Raw genomic sequence first — 15,751 nt, forward strand, 5'->3', positions numbered from 1 at the left:
CTATCTCGAGTACTGTTAACAGACTCCACTGGAAGGTGTTAGGATTTTCAATGTGTTCTAATGAATCTAGTGCTAGTTTAACAACGATTCCTCTTCATGTATGGGGAAAACACCCTTGGGAACCAGACTGATTATCTCTATGAGCTCTAAAAAGATCTTGTAAGGAAGCGTTTCATCATATGGGCCAAGATCTATTACAGTATACGCACATATTCTCCCTTAGTGGGTCGAGGCAGCCTTGGTTTGAGCAACTCTCCGTGTAAATTAATGAGGGGAAGGCACGTCACGCAGCGGTGTCACGTGGCGATATGACACGAGACGAGAGCGAGAACACGAGGAACAGGTAATACACGACGCCGCGGGGAGGAACGGTGACGCAAGGGATAAGGTGACGTCAGCACTTTCAATGCCACGATATCAGTTTATTAATGTTATTCTGAACATCAAGTAGAGGATCTTATGAAGTTTATGACTTTATTTTATTTTATTTACTTATTTATTTTGTAATGAAAGAGCTGAAAATCCCCTTTAGTTACACATCGACTGCAATTATATCTGTTTATCCTATTCTGGATGACAAGTGCATAAGTTTAAAAAACTATTTGTAACGGTGAATGGATTAAATGAAGTAGTAGATATTAATACTCAAGTGAACTTCCTTAGTCAAACGCTGTAGCTCACATATCATTAACCAACTACCGTTCTTACACCTTGCTGGGAACATACGATATAAAATCAATAGTTGTACAGTTTGCTAGATACCTTCGTAAGTTATCCCTAAAGCGACCCACTACTGCCTCCTTGGTTTCTATCGCATATCATTCATATTTATCCTACAATGTGAGAAAACTACTTCGATTTTTTTTTTTTTTTTTTAGTTTCTTCTGGCTGAGATTTTATTATTTTCGTAGTTGTCTGGCGAGGTTATCGCTCATTTCCTCCTTGTGACTAACATCTGCATTGTGTTGGCTGCAGGGCGGAATGCTCCAGCCTTCCCTCCCTGCTCTCACGCACGCAGGCCACGAGCCACGCCGAGCCAAGCTTCCTTCGTCCTCACTCTCAGACGTTTTTAATTCTCATGAAGACTAGGATTACTTTAAAGACCATATAAATTATATACCGTGTTCTCATGGATGTCCTTTTCTATTGATGGTGTAGAACTGTCATTGGTATAATAATATAATGATAACTTGTACGAGAGTCTGTTAAAAGTAGTGGACATTAGGACGACGAGGTGTCCAGAATGCGGTATCGGCCAAGGTTGGTGCTGGTGACCACATGTTTTAGGTTATATGAATAGCAAATGTGATGGAGGTGCCAGCCATGGCTGTTTAACCTTTCCGTGTGTGAGCATTGGGTGGCGACTGGTAAAAGTCAGCATAACAAAGCAGTAGTGAACGTGGAGGGAGTGTTGATTATTATGCGGATGAAGGGAGGTGACTGAGTTATCTGTTGTTACATGAGTTCGTTACCAGTGCTGTGAACACATCATATCTGCATCAACAAGGGAAATGCTGCAAAGATTATGCGTATCATTCGGCGAGGAGGTGCGGGGGAAGGAAGCTGAGTCCCGCAAATACTGAAGCAATGAGCTGCTGTCACTGCACCACCACGACCACCGAGGCTCAGGATATGAAGCAAAGATAATATACGGATGTTTATTATAAAATACTATATACACATTCAACATGGACCAACGATGTCCATCTTGGTGCAATAATTAACATGTCTGAATATATATATATATATATATATATATATATATATATATATATATATATATATATATATATATATATATATATATATATATATATATATATATATATATATATAAGCACTCACACATGCATAATACACACACACACACACACACACACACACACACACACACACACACACACACACACACACACACACACACACACTAAACTAAACACACACATAACTAAAAGTGGGAAATAATTCAAATCAACAACAAAATTCCGGAGCGCCTCACGGTCAGGCTTTGCTAGTACATCGATGACAGATGGTGAGGATGAACATGTGTGATGTAGTCCAGAACGAGGGAGGTCGTGACGCACACCCACCCTCGGGGTGTGTTGCCTTCTTGCATGACGTTCAACAGTCAAGTATCGGTAAGGGAGTGTTTCTGGACATAAAGAAGATGGGAGAGATTACAGATCTTAATTGTTAAATACCATTTTCAACATATCCAGGCAAGCAGACCTTACAGTGTGTAAAGTGTTGGGCAATGTTGTGAGTCTCGTGGCGGGGTGGGGTGCGTGTTGTGGCGGAACGAGGACTGCTTCGTCTGCTGTCCCCGTTGATGTTGCATCCCCTCATTATGCAGATGTTACTTGTGTCGTGGTCTGGCGCCGTTGTTGCCACTCCGCGTCGCTGTCATTGTTTATTACTGACAGTCAACCGCCTCGGCCCAGTTGCACATGCCGCCAACAGGGTCAAACACGAGATTCTGTGGGCAGGTATACACCCAGCCTCGCACCAGCCCGCGCACCGTCTTGGAGCACGAAATGAACTTCTTGCACGAGTGGGGATGCACGAAGTAGCCGGTGTCGTAGCATTGCACGGAGCCATCGGGCAGCAGCACCGCCTTGTCCGTCAGCGAGGCCAGGTCACCCAGAGTGCCTGTGAGGACACCGTCCAGGTCATCGTAGTAGTAGTCATAGTAATCAGTGCCGTCCAGGATTGATGACGCTGGAGGACCGCCCGCTGCTGGAGCCTCAGGGATGCGGGAGAAGGGCGCCAGCGTGGGTCTAGGAGCGCGGGGCCGGGGTGGCAGCGTGGGGGGCGGGGATGGCCGGGAAGGGGTAGTTGGTTCGGATGTGGTGGGTTGGGGTGTGGTAGGTCGCGGTTTAAAGCTTGGGCGGACACGTGGGCGTATGGGTCTTGGTGTTATGCGAAGCCTGGGCTTGGGCGTGGTCGAGGCTGGCGTGGTGGGGGCTGGCGTGGTGGGGGCGGGGGAGGTGAAGGCAGGGGAGGTGGGGTCAGGCAGGTCAGGGGAAAGTGTGAAGAGAGAAAACAGGGAAGGTTTATCAGAAGTCTCCGGCACGAAGGTGGTCTCTAGCACATCCTCGGGGAAGACAGGGAGTGGCTCCTCCTCGGCGGGGACGGGGAGGGCGGAGGGACCCGCTTCAGGGATCTCAGTGGCAGGAAGAGTGACGGCAACTTCTTCCTCGGGTGGTGTGGTCCTGGCGGCCTCCACAGCGGGACGAGCCGGTCTTCGGATGACAGGGGGTCGGGTCGGGCGCTCTCGGGACTCCGGGCGGAGGGTGTCGGGCTGCTCGGTGGCAGGGGTGGTGGTGGTGGTGCGGGCACGGAAGAAGTTTCCTGGAGGCGTGGGGGCGCGGGGCCGGGAAGTGGGCACTCGGATTCTGGGCACGGGGCGGGTCACCTCCTCCACCTGCACGTCACACACACAAACACACACACACACGGGGGGGAGGGAGAGATGGATTAGAGACCTTAAGGGCGAATAACACACACACACACACACACACACACACACACACACACACACAGACACACACACTTATTATTATCTCTCTCTCTCTCTCTCTCTCTCTCTCTCTCTCTCTCTCTCTCTCTCTCTCTCTCTCTCTCTCTCTCTCTCTCTCTCTCTCTCTCTCTCTCTCTCTCTCTCTCTCTCTCTCTTACACACACACACACACACACACACACACACACACACACACACCTTAACTTAAGTGAAAATAACTCACTAACCAAAAACAATAGAATAGGTTAGAAGAAATTAGAATATTACAAAAATACAATTTAACTTATTTTGATGAAAAGAAAAAAAGTAAATAAGAAAATTACTTTAACTAGAAGTCCTGTGCATTGCAGAGAGAGAGAGAGAGAGAGAGAGAGAGAGAGAGAGAGAGAGAGAGAGAGAGAGAGAGAGAGAGAGAGAGAGAGAGTACATATAATTAAGAGTACCCGGGACAACGACAATAACAACGACAACAGTAACAGTCATCAGAAACACGCGTCCTGCAATGGTTATCGTCTGCAGTAGTGGGGAGTGACAGTAGTTGGGGTGAGACAGACAGACAGACAGACAGAGAGACGGACAGACAGACGGACAGACAGACAAACAGACGAGCACAATGAAATGGAGGAGTGAAAAGGGGTAAAAAAAATAATAATAGTCCGAGAAAAAAGGTCGAGAGTCAGAGGTTTTGAAAAATGAGGTAATATTAGGTTTGTTTAAATCATTCCTTTCACCTCCCGCAGCTGAATTTTAAATAGGAAAGTTGGTGCTGAGTCCAAACGCCGCTAGAGTAAAGGTAGTAGGATAGAGTGGTGGTGGTAGTGGTGCAGGTGGTGGTGGTGCTTAGTGCTGTGTGCTTGTGGTTGTGGTGATGGTTGTTATGGTGTGTGCTGGTGGTGGGGAATAGTGATAGCGATGTGTGGTAATGGTGGTCGTGGTGTGTGGTGGTAATGGCTGTGGTGGTGGTGCTTGGTGATAAAAGTGATCGTGGAAGTAGTGGTGGTGGCGGTGGTGGTTGTGGTGCCTTATGGTAGTGGTGGTGGTGGTTGCAATTTGATGGTGCTTGTATCACTTAGGCGTGATGGCTGTGGTGTGTGGCAGTAATTATTAGTGTTGGCAGTGAGATTTGTGTGGCTCTGACGGTGTGGGTAACTTGTAACATCCTTATCAATATTTCAATCGTTCCTACTTCATTCCTCCTTATAATATCAAAGTCATCCCTGCAATCGGACCTAAACACTTATCTCTGCGGAAATATTGACATATAATTGTATTTAGTTAACTGAAAATCACCCTTTTATTATCTGATACTTATATCTTACCACGAATCTTTCCCAGACACCCACATGTACATCATTCGGTGATTCCTGTTCAGATATATCTCAAGTTACAAGGAATACGCAAGCCACCTATTAATTTAAAAGAAAACGGCATGAAAAAAAAACGTGATTATTCAGGGGAAACTATAACATATTAAATCTTTCACCTATACTATCTGGAGCTCCAGAACTTGTTTTAGGTGACAACTTCTGGAGCTGCCCGATCAAGTTTTTCCCCCCCCCTCTCTCTCTCTCTCTCTCTCTCTCTCTCTCTCTCTCTCTCTCTCTCTCTCTCTCTCTCTCTCTCTCTCTGTGTCTGTCTGTCTTCTTCCTATTCTTCCTACAATACCTAACTTCATTACATAATTTTGAGTTTTATTGGTCTCGTCAGCAACATGTCTAAACTCTCCAGTGTTTTTGTCTACACTGTTAAGTTAGAAAAGGTAATATTTACGTTCTTTTTGCTGACTGGACGAGAATCTGAAAAGACAAAAAAAAAAAAAAACCCACACATCAAGAAACAAAGGAATTTTCTCATTCCCCCGATGCCTGTGAATATTTCCTCTTCCTTTTCATTTTTCAGTCGTTAAGATGAAGACGCGTGATGATGATATCGATGGTGATGATGGTGATGAGAGTCTGTAGTGGAGGAGTGTGTCTGCAACTGGAAGTGTTATATTTGTATAGTAAGAGGAGGAAAGAGGAGGAAGAAAAGTGTAGGCGCTTGCGAAAATAGTGTAGGAGGAGGAGTAGGTGGGAGTGGAGGAGGAAGAGGCAGGGAGTGAGGGAGGGAGAGAGGAACCAACTGATGGTGCAGATCAAGCAGCAGCAGCAACAGCAAACACAGGAAGTGACAGGAATAGTCATCAACTCAGGAGGAAACAAAACATTCTCTTACCCCACTTTAGGTCAGAAGTTTGGCATTTTGCACCTTTTTTTTTTTTTTATTTATTTTTTTGAGAGGGCAGGGGTAGGAGAAGGAGGAGGAGGGGGAGGGGAATAATCTGCAAGAGACAGTCATTTATACCAAAGGAGTTGCAGAACAACCAGAGCACACAGGAAGAGCCACCGCGGAACCGGGGTCTCTCCTGGTGACCTCTCACAGTCCCCTCTCCTCTCTTTGACCTCCAAGTCCTGAAAGAGAAAAGTAAGTCCATCCAAGTCCAGCCGCTCAAGTCCTCGTGAGGGTCGGTCAATCGTCAGTGTGGTGGAGGGAGGATGAGGGGTCAAGTTACTCATGGGTTACACTTAGGTACTACTATATATATATTAACATTAATCAACATCATCTCATCGTCATGCTTTTAACGAGGATACGTGAAGGGCATTCTCTGGTCAGTAAGTTCATTTACTGTTGTCAAGTGTTGCTCTACGACCAACTGTGTGCTACATTATGGCTTGCTACTTGGGTTCATAGTATATTTACTATTTAATACTTTGCTACTGTACACAATACGTCAATCAGAGTGCATTGTCTACTACTGGTACTACATGCTCATCCCCACATGCGGTTCTGTACACTATGTACACTCTGGTTCACTGTCAATGAGTACAGAAACTACTCACTATGTACAGGGAGGAAAGTGCACAGAGGGGGGAAGAGGACTGGATGAAGATGGATGGGTCAAAGGGGAGAGGGATGGGAGGGGGAGGAAGGGAGGTCTACACATATTTACAGTCCAAGAGCATACCAACACACACACCAACGCTACACCCGACACCCAGGAAAGGAGAAGAAAGAAAACCAAACCAAAGATAATTACGTGAGTGGGGGAGTCGTTGTTCCCGAGCCTCTTCCTCACCACGACCCTCCTCTGCGGGGTGGGGACGAGGGTGGGGGACCGTTCGCTGTCCACTGGTTGCCCCTTGGCAACAAACTCTGCCTCCTTCATCCTCCCGCCACCCAGAGTTTGCAGGTGCACGGGAGTGTGATGGAGTTCAGAGTGGGAGCCGCGGCTGCCAATGGCAGGAGAAGGGCCCGCATGCTGCCCCACGCCTCGACCCCTTGCAACAGAACCCTTGGGACGCAGTGGGACCCTTGAGCGGGTAGTGAAGGTGGCTGTGGTGAGAGTGTCACGTGTGGTGGAAGTGGTGGTTGATGGTGGTGGCAATGATGGTGAGGAGGATGCGGTTGTGGGGTCGAGGCCATGGGACTTAAGGTCGCCGTAGAGAAAATCTTCATCGTAGTAATAGTAATCCTCAAAGGCGAAGTTGTCAAGATGCAGGGAGGGGGGTTGCCCATGCAGGCTCCGGCCGCCCTGCGCGACCTGCGGCGCCGCGCCAGGTCGAGAGTCATGCACTAGTGGAAGAGGAGAGTCTGTGCCCTCCTTGGGCGTCCTGCGGAGACCCTCGTCATGCAAAGTATCCCTCGGAGATTCAGAAAGGACCTCAGTACCATGCACCGTTAGAGAGGAAGTAGTAAGGGGAGGAGAAAGACTACTGAGTGATCCGCTGGGGACGTAAGGAGTCTGCAGAGGGTTTTGGAGAGTGTCTGTCCCCTCCACTACCACCACTACCTTGGATCTGATAGCCGGGGAGGGATCTACAGTACCAGCGGCCACGCCAGGCGGCGCTGGGGTTAGGGAAGTCTCAGATACAGGTGAGGTTATTTCGGCTACTCCCAACTCAGACCCGTGCAGCGGGGATGAAGAGCGAGCATCCGGGGTGGAGGGCGGGAGAGGTGTCTGAAGGTCACTGTGTACAATGTCATCGAGAGAAGTTGTGGTTTTCTGTGTCTGGAAAGTGTCTGTCCGCGCTACGTCAGCGGTCTGTGTCACCAGGTCTCTGTGTCTCGCAGCATCACCTGTCTGGTAGTCGCCCCATGTCACGTCCCAGTCCTGTGGGGTGGGGTAGTCACCACCGTGAGCCGCGGCCACTGGTGTTACGTAATCAAAATCGTAAGAAACAAAGTCGCCATCTGTCGCCAGGTAGTCCTGCGGTGACGCATCATTTGACTGCGACAAAGTTCTGCCCCGCGTGACGCTCCTGCCTCGCGCCGCCTGGTCGCCGCGGGCCACAGACTCGCTCTCCGTCACGAAATCGTCTGTCACATACTCATATTGTGCGTAGTAATCACCGCCCGCTAGATTACCTGTCTGTGCTGCGAAGCCAGCTTGTGCAGGGAAGTCATGTTGTGTTGCTGTAGCAGTGCCATGTTGTACTACTATGTCCTGTGCACCGAGATCACGTCCTTTTGCTGAAAGATCTTGTGCAGTAAAGTCGCGCTGTGTTACTGCAACTTCTTGTAGAGTATCTTGTGCAGCTGTTGCTGTAACAATATCTGCAACAAAGTCACGTTGTGTTGCTGCGGCACCTAGTACAGTAAAGGCATGTTGTGTTGCTACAGCATCTGGTTCAGCAAAGACGTGCTTATTTGCTGAAGCATCTTGTTTAGTTGCAACAACTTCTGCAGTAAAGCTGCGCTCCGTTGTTGCAACATCCTCTGACGTTGTTGCTGCAATTACTTCTGCAGCAAAGTTACGCTCAGTTGCTGCTACATTCTGTGGTGCTGTTGCTGCAACATCCTGTGGTGCTGTTTGTGCAACATCATGTGACGCTGTTTGTGCAGCATCCTGTGACGCTGTTGATGTAACAGCTTCCGCAACAAAGCTACTGTCTGTTGCTGCAACACTCTGTGACGCTGTTACTGCAAGAACTTCTGCAAGAATGTCTGCAACATCGTGTACAGCAGTGTCGACTTGTGTTGCTACATTCTGCGTGGCAAAGTCTGGTGTTTCTACGTCCTGTGTGGCAATACTTGGTGTAGGTGGGCTCTGTGCGGCAATGTTTGGTGCTGCTGACACATCGTCTGGCGTAACATGTAACGCTGTCGCAGCAGCAATTTCAGCGAGGAAGTCACGTTCTGGTATTGTAACATCGTGTTCAGCAGTGTCGTGTTGTGTTGCTAGCTGATGCTGTGAAGGCGAGTTGTGCTGTGTTGCTGAAAGACCTTGCGGAGCAAAGTCACGTTGCCTGGTTGCAAACTGCGGCGCGGCAAAGTTACGTCGTGTTGCTGTAGTGTCGTGAACAGCAGAGCTGTGGCTCGTTGCGGGAGCAGAGTGTGTAAATGAGTCATGTCTCGTCCTTGGAATACTGTGTGCGGCAAAATCGCTCTGTGTTGCGCTGTCATGGTGCGTCACGAATGCAGGCTGCGCAACGCGGCCTCGCGATGTAGTACGACCACGCGACGTTGTACGACCGCGGGATCTCGTGTGTCCCTGTGATGATGTGCGTCCCCGTGAAGAGGTGTGTCCGCGTGATGAGGTACGACCTCTCTGCGCGGTGTGGCCGCTGTGTACAGGGGACCGACTCTGTGTTGCTTGATTACTGTAATAGTCGTAGGCATAGTCAGTGTCCTGCCCAGCATAGTCTGTGTAAGTCCAGTAATCCCTGTCTCCCGCTCGGCCACCCGTGCTGTAGTAGTCGGAGTAGCTAAGGTAGTCCCCGTAGTCTTCATGCTGGCCATCCTGCGCTACGTAATCTGTGCTTCCCGCCTGACTGTCGTGGCTTGTTCGACCACTCTGGGCTACACGGCCACTCTGGGATACACGGCCGCTCTGAGCTACACGGCCACTCTGGGCTACACGGTTGCTCTGGGCTACACGGCCACTCTGGGCTACATGGCTGCTCTGGGTCACAGCGACGTCTTGTGCTGTGTGGTCAGTCTGAGTCGCAAGGCCAGCCAGGGCTGCTTCGACATTTTTAATCACATCAGCATCTGGTATCACTGGTGCACGCCGAGTCACCTGCTCATTTTGTGCCACTGGACTGTCTGGAGTCACAGAAACTTCTAGAGCTACGTGGTCAACCTGGACTTCTTGTTCCACCGGACTGTCCTGGGTCACTCGACCATCCTGGGTGGCATGGCCATCTAGTGTTGCGTGGCCCACTTGTGCTGTCAAATCCGCCTCTGTTACAAAATCTGTCTCTGTTACAAGACCAACCTGTGATGTGGCGTCTGCCTCTGTCACGTAATCAGCACTGGTCACTTGGCCATCTTGGGCTGCAAGGAGACTCTGGGTCACGCGGTCAGTTTCTGTCTCGTAGTCTGCATTTGCCACAGAGCTAACCTGTGTCACGGAATCCTGCTCAGTCATTTGGCTGTCTGGCGCTGCATCGCTGACCTGTGCCGTGCGGCTGTCCTGTGTCACCACATCTGCCTCTGTCACGTAGTCTGTGCTGCTCACCTGCTCCTCCTGTATTACAGATTCTGTCTCTGTCACAATATCTGTACTGGTGACCTGGCCATCCTGCGTCACACGATCCGTGCTGGTTCCTAGACCATCCTGTGTCACAAGGTCTGTATCAGCGACTTGACCATCCAGTGTCGCCCCGTTTGAACTAGTAACCTGATCAACCTGTGTCACATGGTCTGTACTGGTCACCTGATCAGCCTGAGTCTGAGCCACATGATCTACACCGGTGTCCTGGCCAGTCTGTACCGCATGATCCTGAGCATAATAGTCTTGCGTGCCATAGTAATCATAATCGTAGGTGCCGTAGTCGTGGTAATCGTGTGACACAAATTTATCCTTTGACAGCAAGTCGCTATGAGTCAGCACGTTGCTGTGGAAGACTTGACCGTGGGCAATGGAGGCGGCGGGCTGCACCAAGTCGGTTACCGTGGCGTGCGCAGCGAGAGGTGCTACATTTTCATCAAGTACATGGCCGCCGTGCACCCACAGGTCACGTCGCGCTCCTAGATCGTGGGAGGCACTGTCGGTCAGTAGTGCCTCTATGCGTGACACTATATCGTCTGGCTCGCTAAGGTGGGGCGGCGCAACGTGGTGTGGCTCGACCAGGCGGGGCGGCTCTGAGGTGGGGTCAGGTGTAAAGCGCGGCTCTGTGATGTGTACAGGTGCTATGTGGTGTCGTTCTGTCAGCTGCTGTTGTGGTTCTGTGGTATGTTGGTCTGTGGAGTAGTCGACCTCCCAGTAATCTAGTTCTGTAAAGCCCTGCTGTGTGGTGGGGTCAAGTGCTGCATGTTGGTCTCTGTTGTGGTGTTCCGTGGCAAGTTCAGGTGTGGAGTCTTGCTGCTGTGTGGTGCTGTCAGATGTTAAGTGGTGTTGTCTTAATGTTGCTGTAGTGGCAGTGGTAGTCGTTGTTGATGGTTGTTGCATCTGATCTGTTATTTGTTTCGGGTGTTCTGTGGTGTGGGTCGTGAGTGCCTGCTGCGCGGTGTGGTCTGTGGGCGTGAGCTCTTTTCCCCGCCCCCTCTGATTCGTCCTGGTGTTTCGCACAAAGTCATTTTTCGCGTGCCTGGGAGCGTCTGTCGCCGCTAGTGTAGTTTCATCGTACAGGAAATCATCGTCGTAGTAATAATAGTCCTCTATCGCGAAATCGCCGATCACCCCTGCAACTGAAGAGGCGTCCGCGAGGTGCGAGGGTTCCTCGTTCGGCACGGCCGTGGCATCGCCAGCCGCTGCCGGCTCAGTGGCCTTCTCCAAGACTGTATCAGTGGCAGGAACGTCCGAGGCTTCCGTGGCAAGCTCAGTTATCGGTTCCTCGGTGGCCATGTCGTCCAGCGGTGCTACAACCTCAGGGGACACCCTGATGGGGGTTAGTCTGGGCACAGTGTGCACCGGCTGCGGCCTGAACTCCGGCACGTCCATCAGGGAGAACAGGGTGCCAGGAGTCACGTGCGCCAGGGCCTCTGCCTGGTCGGCTGTGACAACCCTCTGAGGGACGAGTCTGTGGCCTGCCGAGACTCTCCTGCGAGATGAGGACACTCGCGTGCGAACTGGCGACTCACGGATGCGGTCGCGCGGCTCACGGCGGTAGACTCGCTGGTGGGGGATCTCCGAAATGTCATTAAAGGTCCCGCCATCAAGAGATTGAGTTAAGTATAAGTCAGAGAGTGTTAGTGTAGCTAAGTCAGGCTGGTCAGTGCCCAGCGCCTCTGCCTCCCCCAGGGCGGGCAGCGAGGGGCGTTCCGCCTCGGCACCGGAATGAGGGAGCCCCGCCGAGGAAGGAGCCGCAGTACCCGGAGAATGAGTCAAACCATCATGCAACAGATTCTCCACAACATTGTCTGTGGAGGAGGGCGTTACTGTGGACGCTGATGTTGGTGGAGGCACCACCAGCGGCCGGGAGCTGGCGGTGGGCGAACTTACGGGCGGGCTGGTCACCTCAGGCTCCTCGGGGACGAAGGGCTCCTCTGTGGCGGGCTTGGCGGAGGTGGCGGGCCGCTCTCGTTGGATCGTGACGTACCTGATGGGAAATAAGCTCAGTCAGTATAAAGTCAAGGCTCCACACAAACCCGCTGGGAGTGCCGAGGGAAGCCTGTCGTAGGGAACCCAGCGGCGTGTTGGAAGTCTGATTAGTTATTTTAGAGCAAATATCATGACTTTGAAAATTGATGAGCACAAAAAAGCTTAAAAAATCAACATCAAAACTTTTCTTAGAAGCGCTGAATGAAGCTGAGCAACACATGGAGCACCAAACAACACATAACACACAACACACGGCTCAGGCGACTCTGGCTTCCCACTGGCGGCGGTGAGGTGTTGCAGGAGTGAAAAGCAACACACAGACACGTACCGGAGGACAAGGACGGTTTAGTATAAAAGAGCAATAAAATGTTAAGGAAATCAAAGACAACAATACAAAGCAATATATCAGGGAGTCAGGAGGACAGTCTGAGGAGTCATGAGTTGATGCATAAAGAATGTTAAAAGACAAAGATTGAGGCAAATGGCGGTTAGTGGGGAGCTGGTTCTCCGTCTTGATCGGAGGCCAGCGGTGATGGTCCGCTGAAACAAACGCAACAATCACATACAAGAAGCAGATGAAGTAAAGCCAGAATAAAGCAGCGACCAGCGGCCCAGCGAGACAACTCTGCGCAGCACAGTCAGGATACCTGGAGGTGGAGGGAGCTCTGCCCTCCAGACCTTCTGCCGCACTAACTGTGGCCTCAGTGACGGAGGAGAGAGGAAGGGTGGCGGTGGGAGAGAGCCGGGTGCGAGTTATGGTCACGTACTCAAGAGTTGGTTCCGTCGGGAAAAGACTCTCGGCTGCCGGCGTCACTCTGTTGGACGTCGCTGGTCGAACCCTTTCAATAACAACGTATTCGAGGTCTCCTGTGACAGGGTCAGCTTCCACTGCCGGGCTCTCCTGTTGGGTGGGGTGGCGCTGTGCGGCAGGGGGCTGCCTCTCGATGGTACTGTACTGCCGCTCTCCGGTAACCGGAGCTGTTTGCCTCGTCTCGCTCTCCTGCTGGGCAGGACGAGCAGCCGGGCGTTGTCTCTCGATGGTGGCGTACTGGCGCTCTCCCGTGGGAGGAGCGGCCTGCCTTGTCTCGCTCTCCTGCTGGGCAGGACGAGCGGCCGGGGTTTGTCTCTCGATGGTGGCGTACTGGCGCTCTCCTGTGGGAGGAGCGTCCTGCCTCGTCTCGCTCTCCTGCTGGACCGGGAGAGCTGTAGGACGCTGTCTTTCGATGGTGGCGTACTGGCGTTCTTCTGTAGGAGGTGCTACTTGCCTTGGCTCGGTGTCTTGCTCTACGGGGCGGTTCTGAGCGGCAGGGCGCTGTCTTTCGATGGTAGTGTACTGGCGCTCTCCCGTGGGCGCGTCGCTCTCCCTGGGCTGCGCCGCCTGCTCTGGCTCGGCGGCGGAGGCGGGGCGGTCCCTGGTGATGGTGGTGTACTGCGGCCGGGCGTTGCCTGAGCCGCGCACGTCCTGGCGACCGGTACTGGCGACATCCTCATTGGCGGACACGGGTGTCTGAGGTCTGTGAAAGATCCAGCAAAATCATGACTTCTCACCGTGAGAGGAGACGACGGGGCGGCGGGAGGAGGCGTGAAAGTGACTGACAATGTTCAGAGGAGAGACTGCCTGGCATGACATTCAGGAATATACAACACACAGACCGGCCGACACTGGCCATAAGGGGAGGAGGAGAAACTAAAGGAAACATTAACCTCTATTAGAAAACAAAGGGTGAAGGGTGGTTATACTAGAAAACAAAAGGTGGAGGGCGGGTAGGTGGTGCGGGAACCTACATACCTGTCTCGGGTGATGGAGCTGTACTGGGGGCGGGTACGGCCCCCGAGCCTGGCACCGGTGGCAGTGTCCTGGGTCTCTGGGGTCTCGGTGGCAGTTGTCGGGTCTTCGGAGAACTGGTTGCCGCCCGAGTTTTGGAATCTAGAGAATCAAGTGAAGGAGGAGGAGGAGGAGGAGGAGGAAGAGCAGAGAGGACGATGATAGAGCAGCAAGAGGAAGAGAAGAAAAAAGAAAACAAGACGGAGACAAGTATGCAGACAACGACGAAAACGAAAACAAGAAGGATAAGGAAGCAGGGAAAAAAATGACGACAAAAGAGGCAGAGATAGCAATAAAAGAAAAAAAACGCGATTAGAAAAATTACAAACAATAAAAATAAACTAAATATTCACTACATAACACACTCTAATATCTCACCCTCACAGAACCACAAGCAAATCACGCTTCTTACTGTCTAGAAGCAGTGTCTGGAGTCTCCTTTGCTGGCGGCTCCTCATCGTAGTAGTAGTCGTAGTAGTAATCCTCCTCGTCCTGATAGTAGTCGTCGAGGTAAGAGTAGTCAACAGGGATCTCCGTGGTGGTGGGAATAGGAGTAGACGGACCCTGGGTGGTGGCACTGGCTCCTCCTCTGTTCCTCTTGGTGGTGCTACACTTGGCTCGCGTTGGGTGATCACAGCCGTCAATCGTTTTGCTGAACACAAGGTCTGAGGGAGAGAGTAGTAGTGATGGGCGCTTTGTGGGAGGTACGAATGATGAATGCGTGAAAAAAGGAGGGAAGGAAAGGAAGGAATGATACATCAAGAAAGGAATGAAGAGTGACTACGTTAAGAAAGAAAGAAAGGAAAGAAAAAATGAAGGAATGAGGCATTTAGGAAGGGATGAAGGATGAATACGTCGAAAAATAAAGAAAAGGGAATGAGGTAGTTAAGAAGAAATGAAGGATGAAATACCTTATGAAAAGGAAGCAAGAAAAGAAGAAGAGAGTGAGGAATTTAAAAAGTGTGGGGTTAGTGACAAAGCAAGCATGAGGAAGGAGTGTGTCAGAAGTCTGATGCTAACCAGAGGGGCAAGTGAAGGTGTGGGCCACAATGCCGAGCCCAGAAGCGCCAGAGTCCAGGCACCAGTAGTACTTGTGGCAGTCGTCGGGATTCGGGAAGAAGCCCTCACGACGACAAGCGAAACCTGAAGCGGGTGGAACCAGGTCAGGCGAGCGATGACGACGACGAAAACAACGACGATGATTATAATTTTAGCGATGAATGAGTAAATAAGTGAATAAATGAATAAACAAATAAATAAATTAATAAATTAATAAAATGAATAAAAAATTAACAAAATAATGAAAATAACGGAAGTACTATAACATAAATGATAGCACTAGTAGTAGTGGCAGTAACAGAAAAATACTAATGATAATAATGACGTTAAGAATAAGAACAAGAATATGAACAAAAACAGGAAGGAAAATGAACAATAGTTTCTACTACTACTACTACTACTACTACTACTACTACTACTACTACTACTACCACTGCTACTATTACTATTGCTACTACTACTACTACTACTACTACTACTACTACTACTACTACTACTACTACTACTACTATATGTCTATCAATCACCCACTAGCAGAGTTAAGCAATCTATCTATCTATTTATTCATCCATCCATCCATCCGTCCACCAATCCATCCATCTACTAATGCACAGGGGGCCCCTTACTGGAGACAGGGCTGGGGGTGGTGGGGGGAGGCGGGGTTTTCAGTGGGTGGATGGTGGTGGTGGTGGGCCGCTTGCCGCCTTGTCGTCGCCTGGTGCCTGGTCGTCGCCTGGTGCTTGGTTCCTGACGAGTGGATGCAGTCGTGGCGGGCCTGTTGGTGGAGTGACTATGTGTATGCATATATGTGTATATGTAA

At 50.6% G+C, this 15,751-nt stretch overlaps 1 protein-coding gene across 1 annotated transcript in view; it reads right to left on the reverse strand.

The window, feature by feature from the left end:
* Positions 1–1,904: 1,904 nt before the first annotated feature.
* Positions 1,905–15,751, reverse strand: part of LOC135104262 (mucin-2-like) — a 62,749-nt gene continuing 48,902 nt past the window's right edge. Inside the window, 9 exon segments of the mRNA XM_064011452.1 lie at positions 1,905–3,424; positions 6,600–12,045; positions 12,695–13,335; positions 13,338–13,561; positions 13,837–13,974; positions 14,285–14,417; positions 14,419–14,537; positions 14,893–15,015; positions 15,558–15,706. Coding sequence (XP_063867522.1) covers positions 2,414–3,424; positions 6,600–12,045; positions 12,695–13,335; positions 13,338–13,561; positions 13,837–13,974; positions 14,285–14,417; positions 14,419–14,537; positions 14,893–15,015; positions 15,558–15,706 — 7,984 coding nt within the window. The 3' untranslated portion in view covers positions 1,905–2,413.

The sequence above is a fragment of the Scylla paramamosain genome, chromosome 10 (assembly GCF_035594125.1).
Source record: "Scylla paramamosain isolate STU-SP2022 chromosome 10, ASM3559412v1, whole genome shotgun sequence".
Classification (NCBI taxonomy): domain Eukaryota; kingdom Metazoa; phylum Arthropoda; class Malacostraca; order Decapoda; family Portunidae; genus Scylla; species Scylla paramamosain.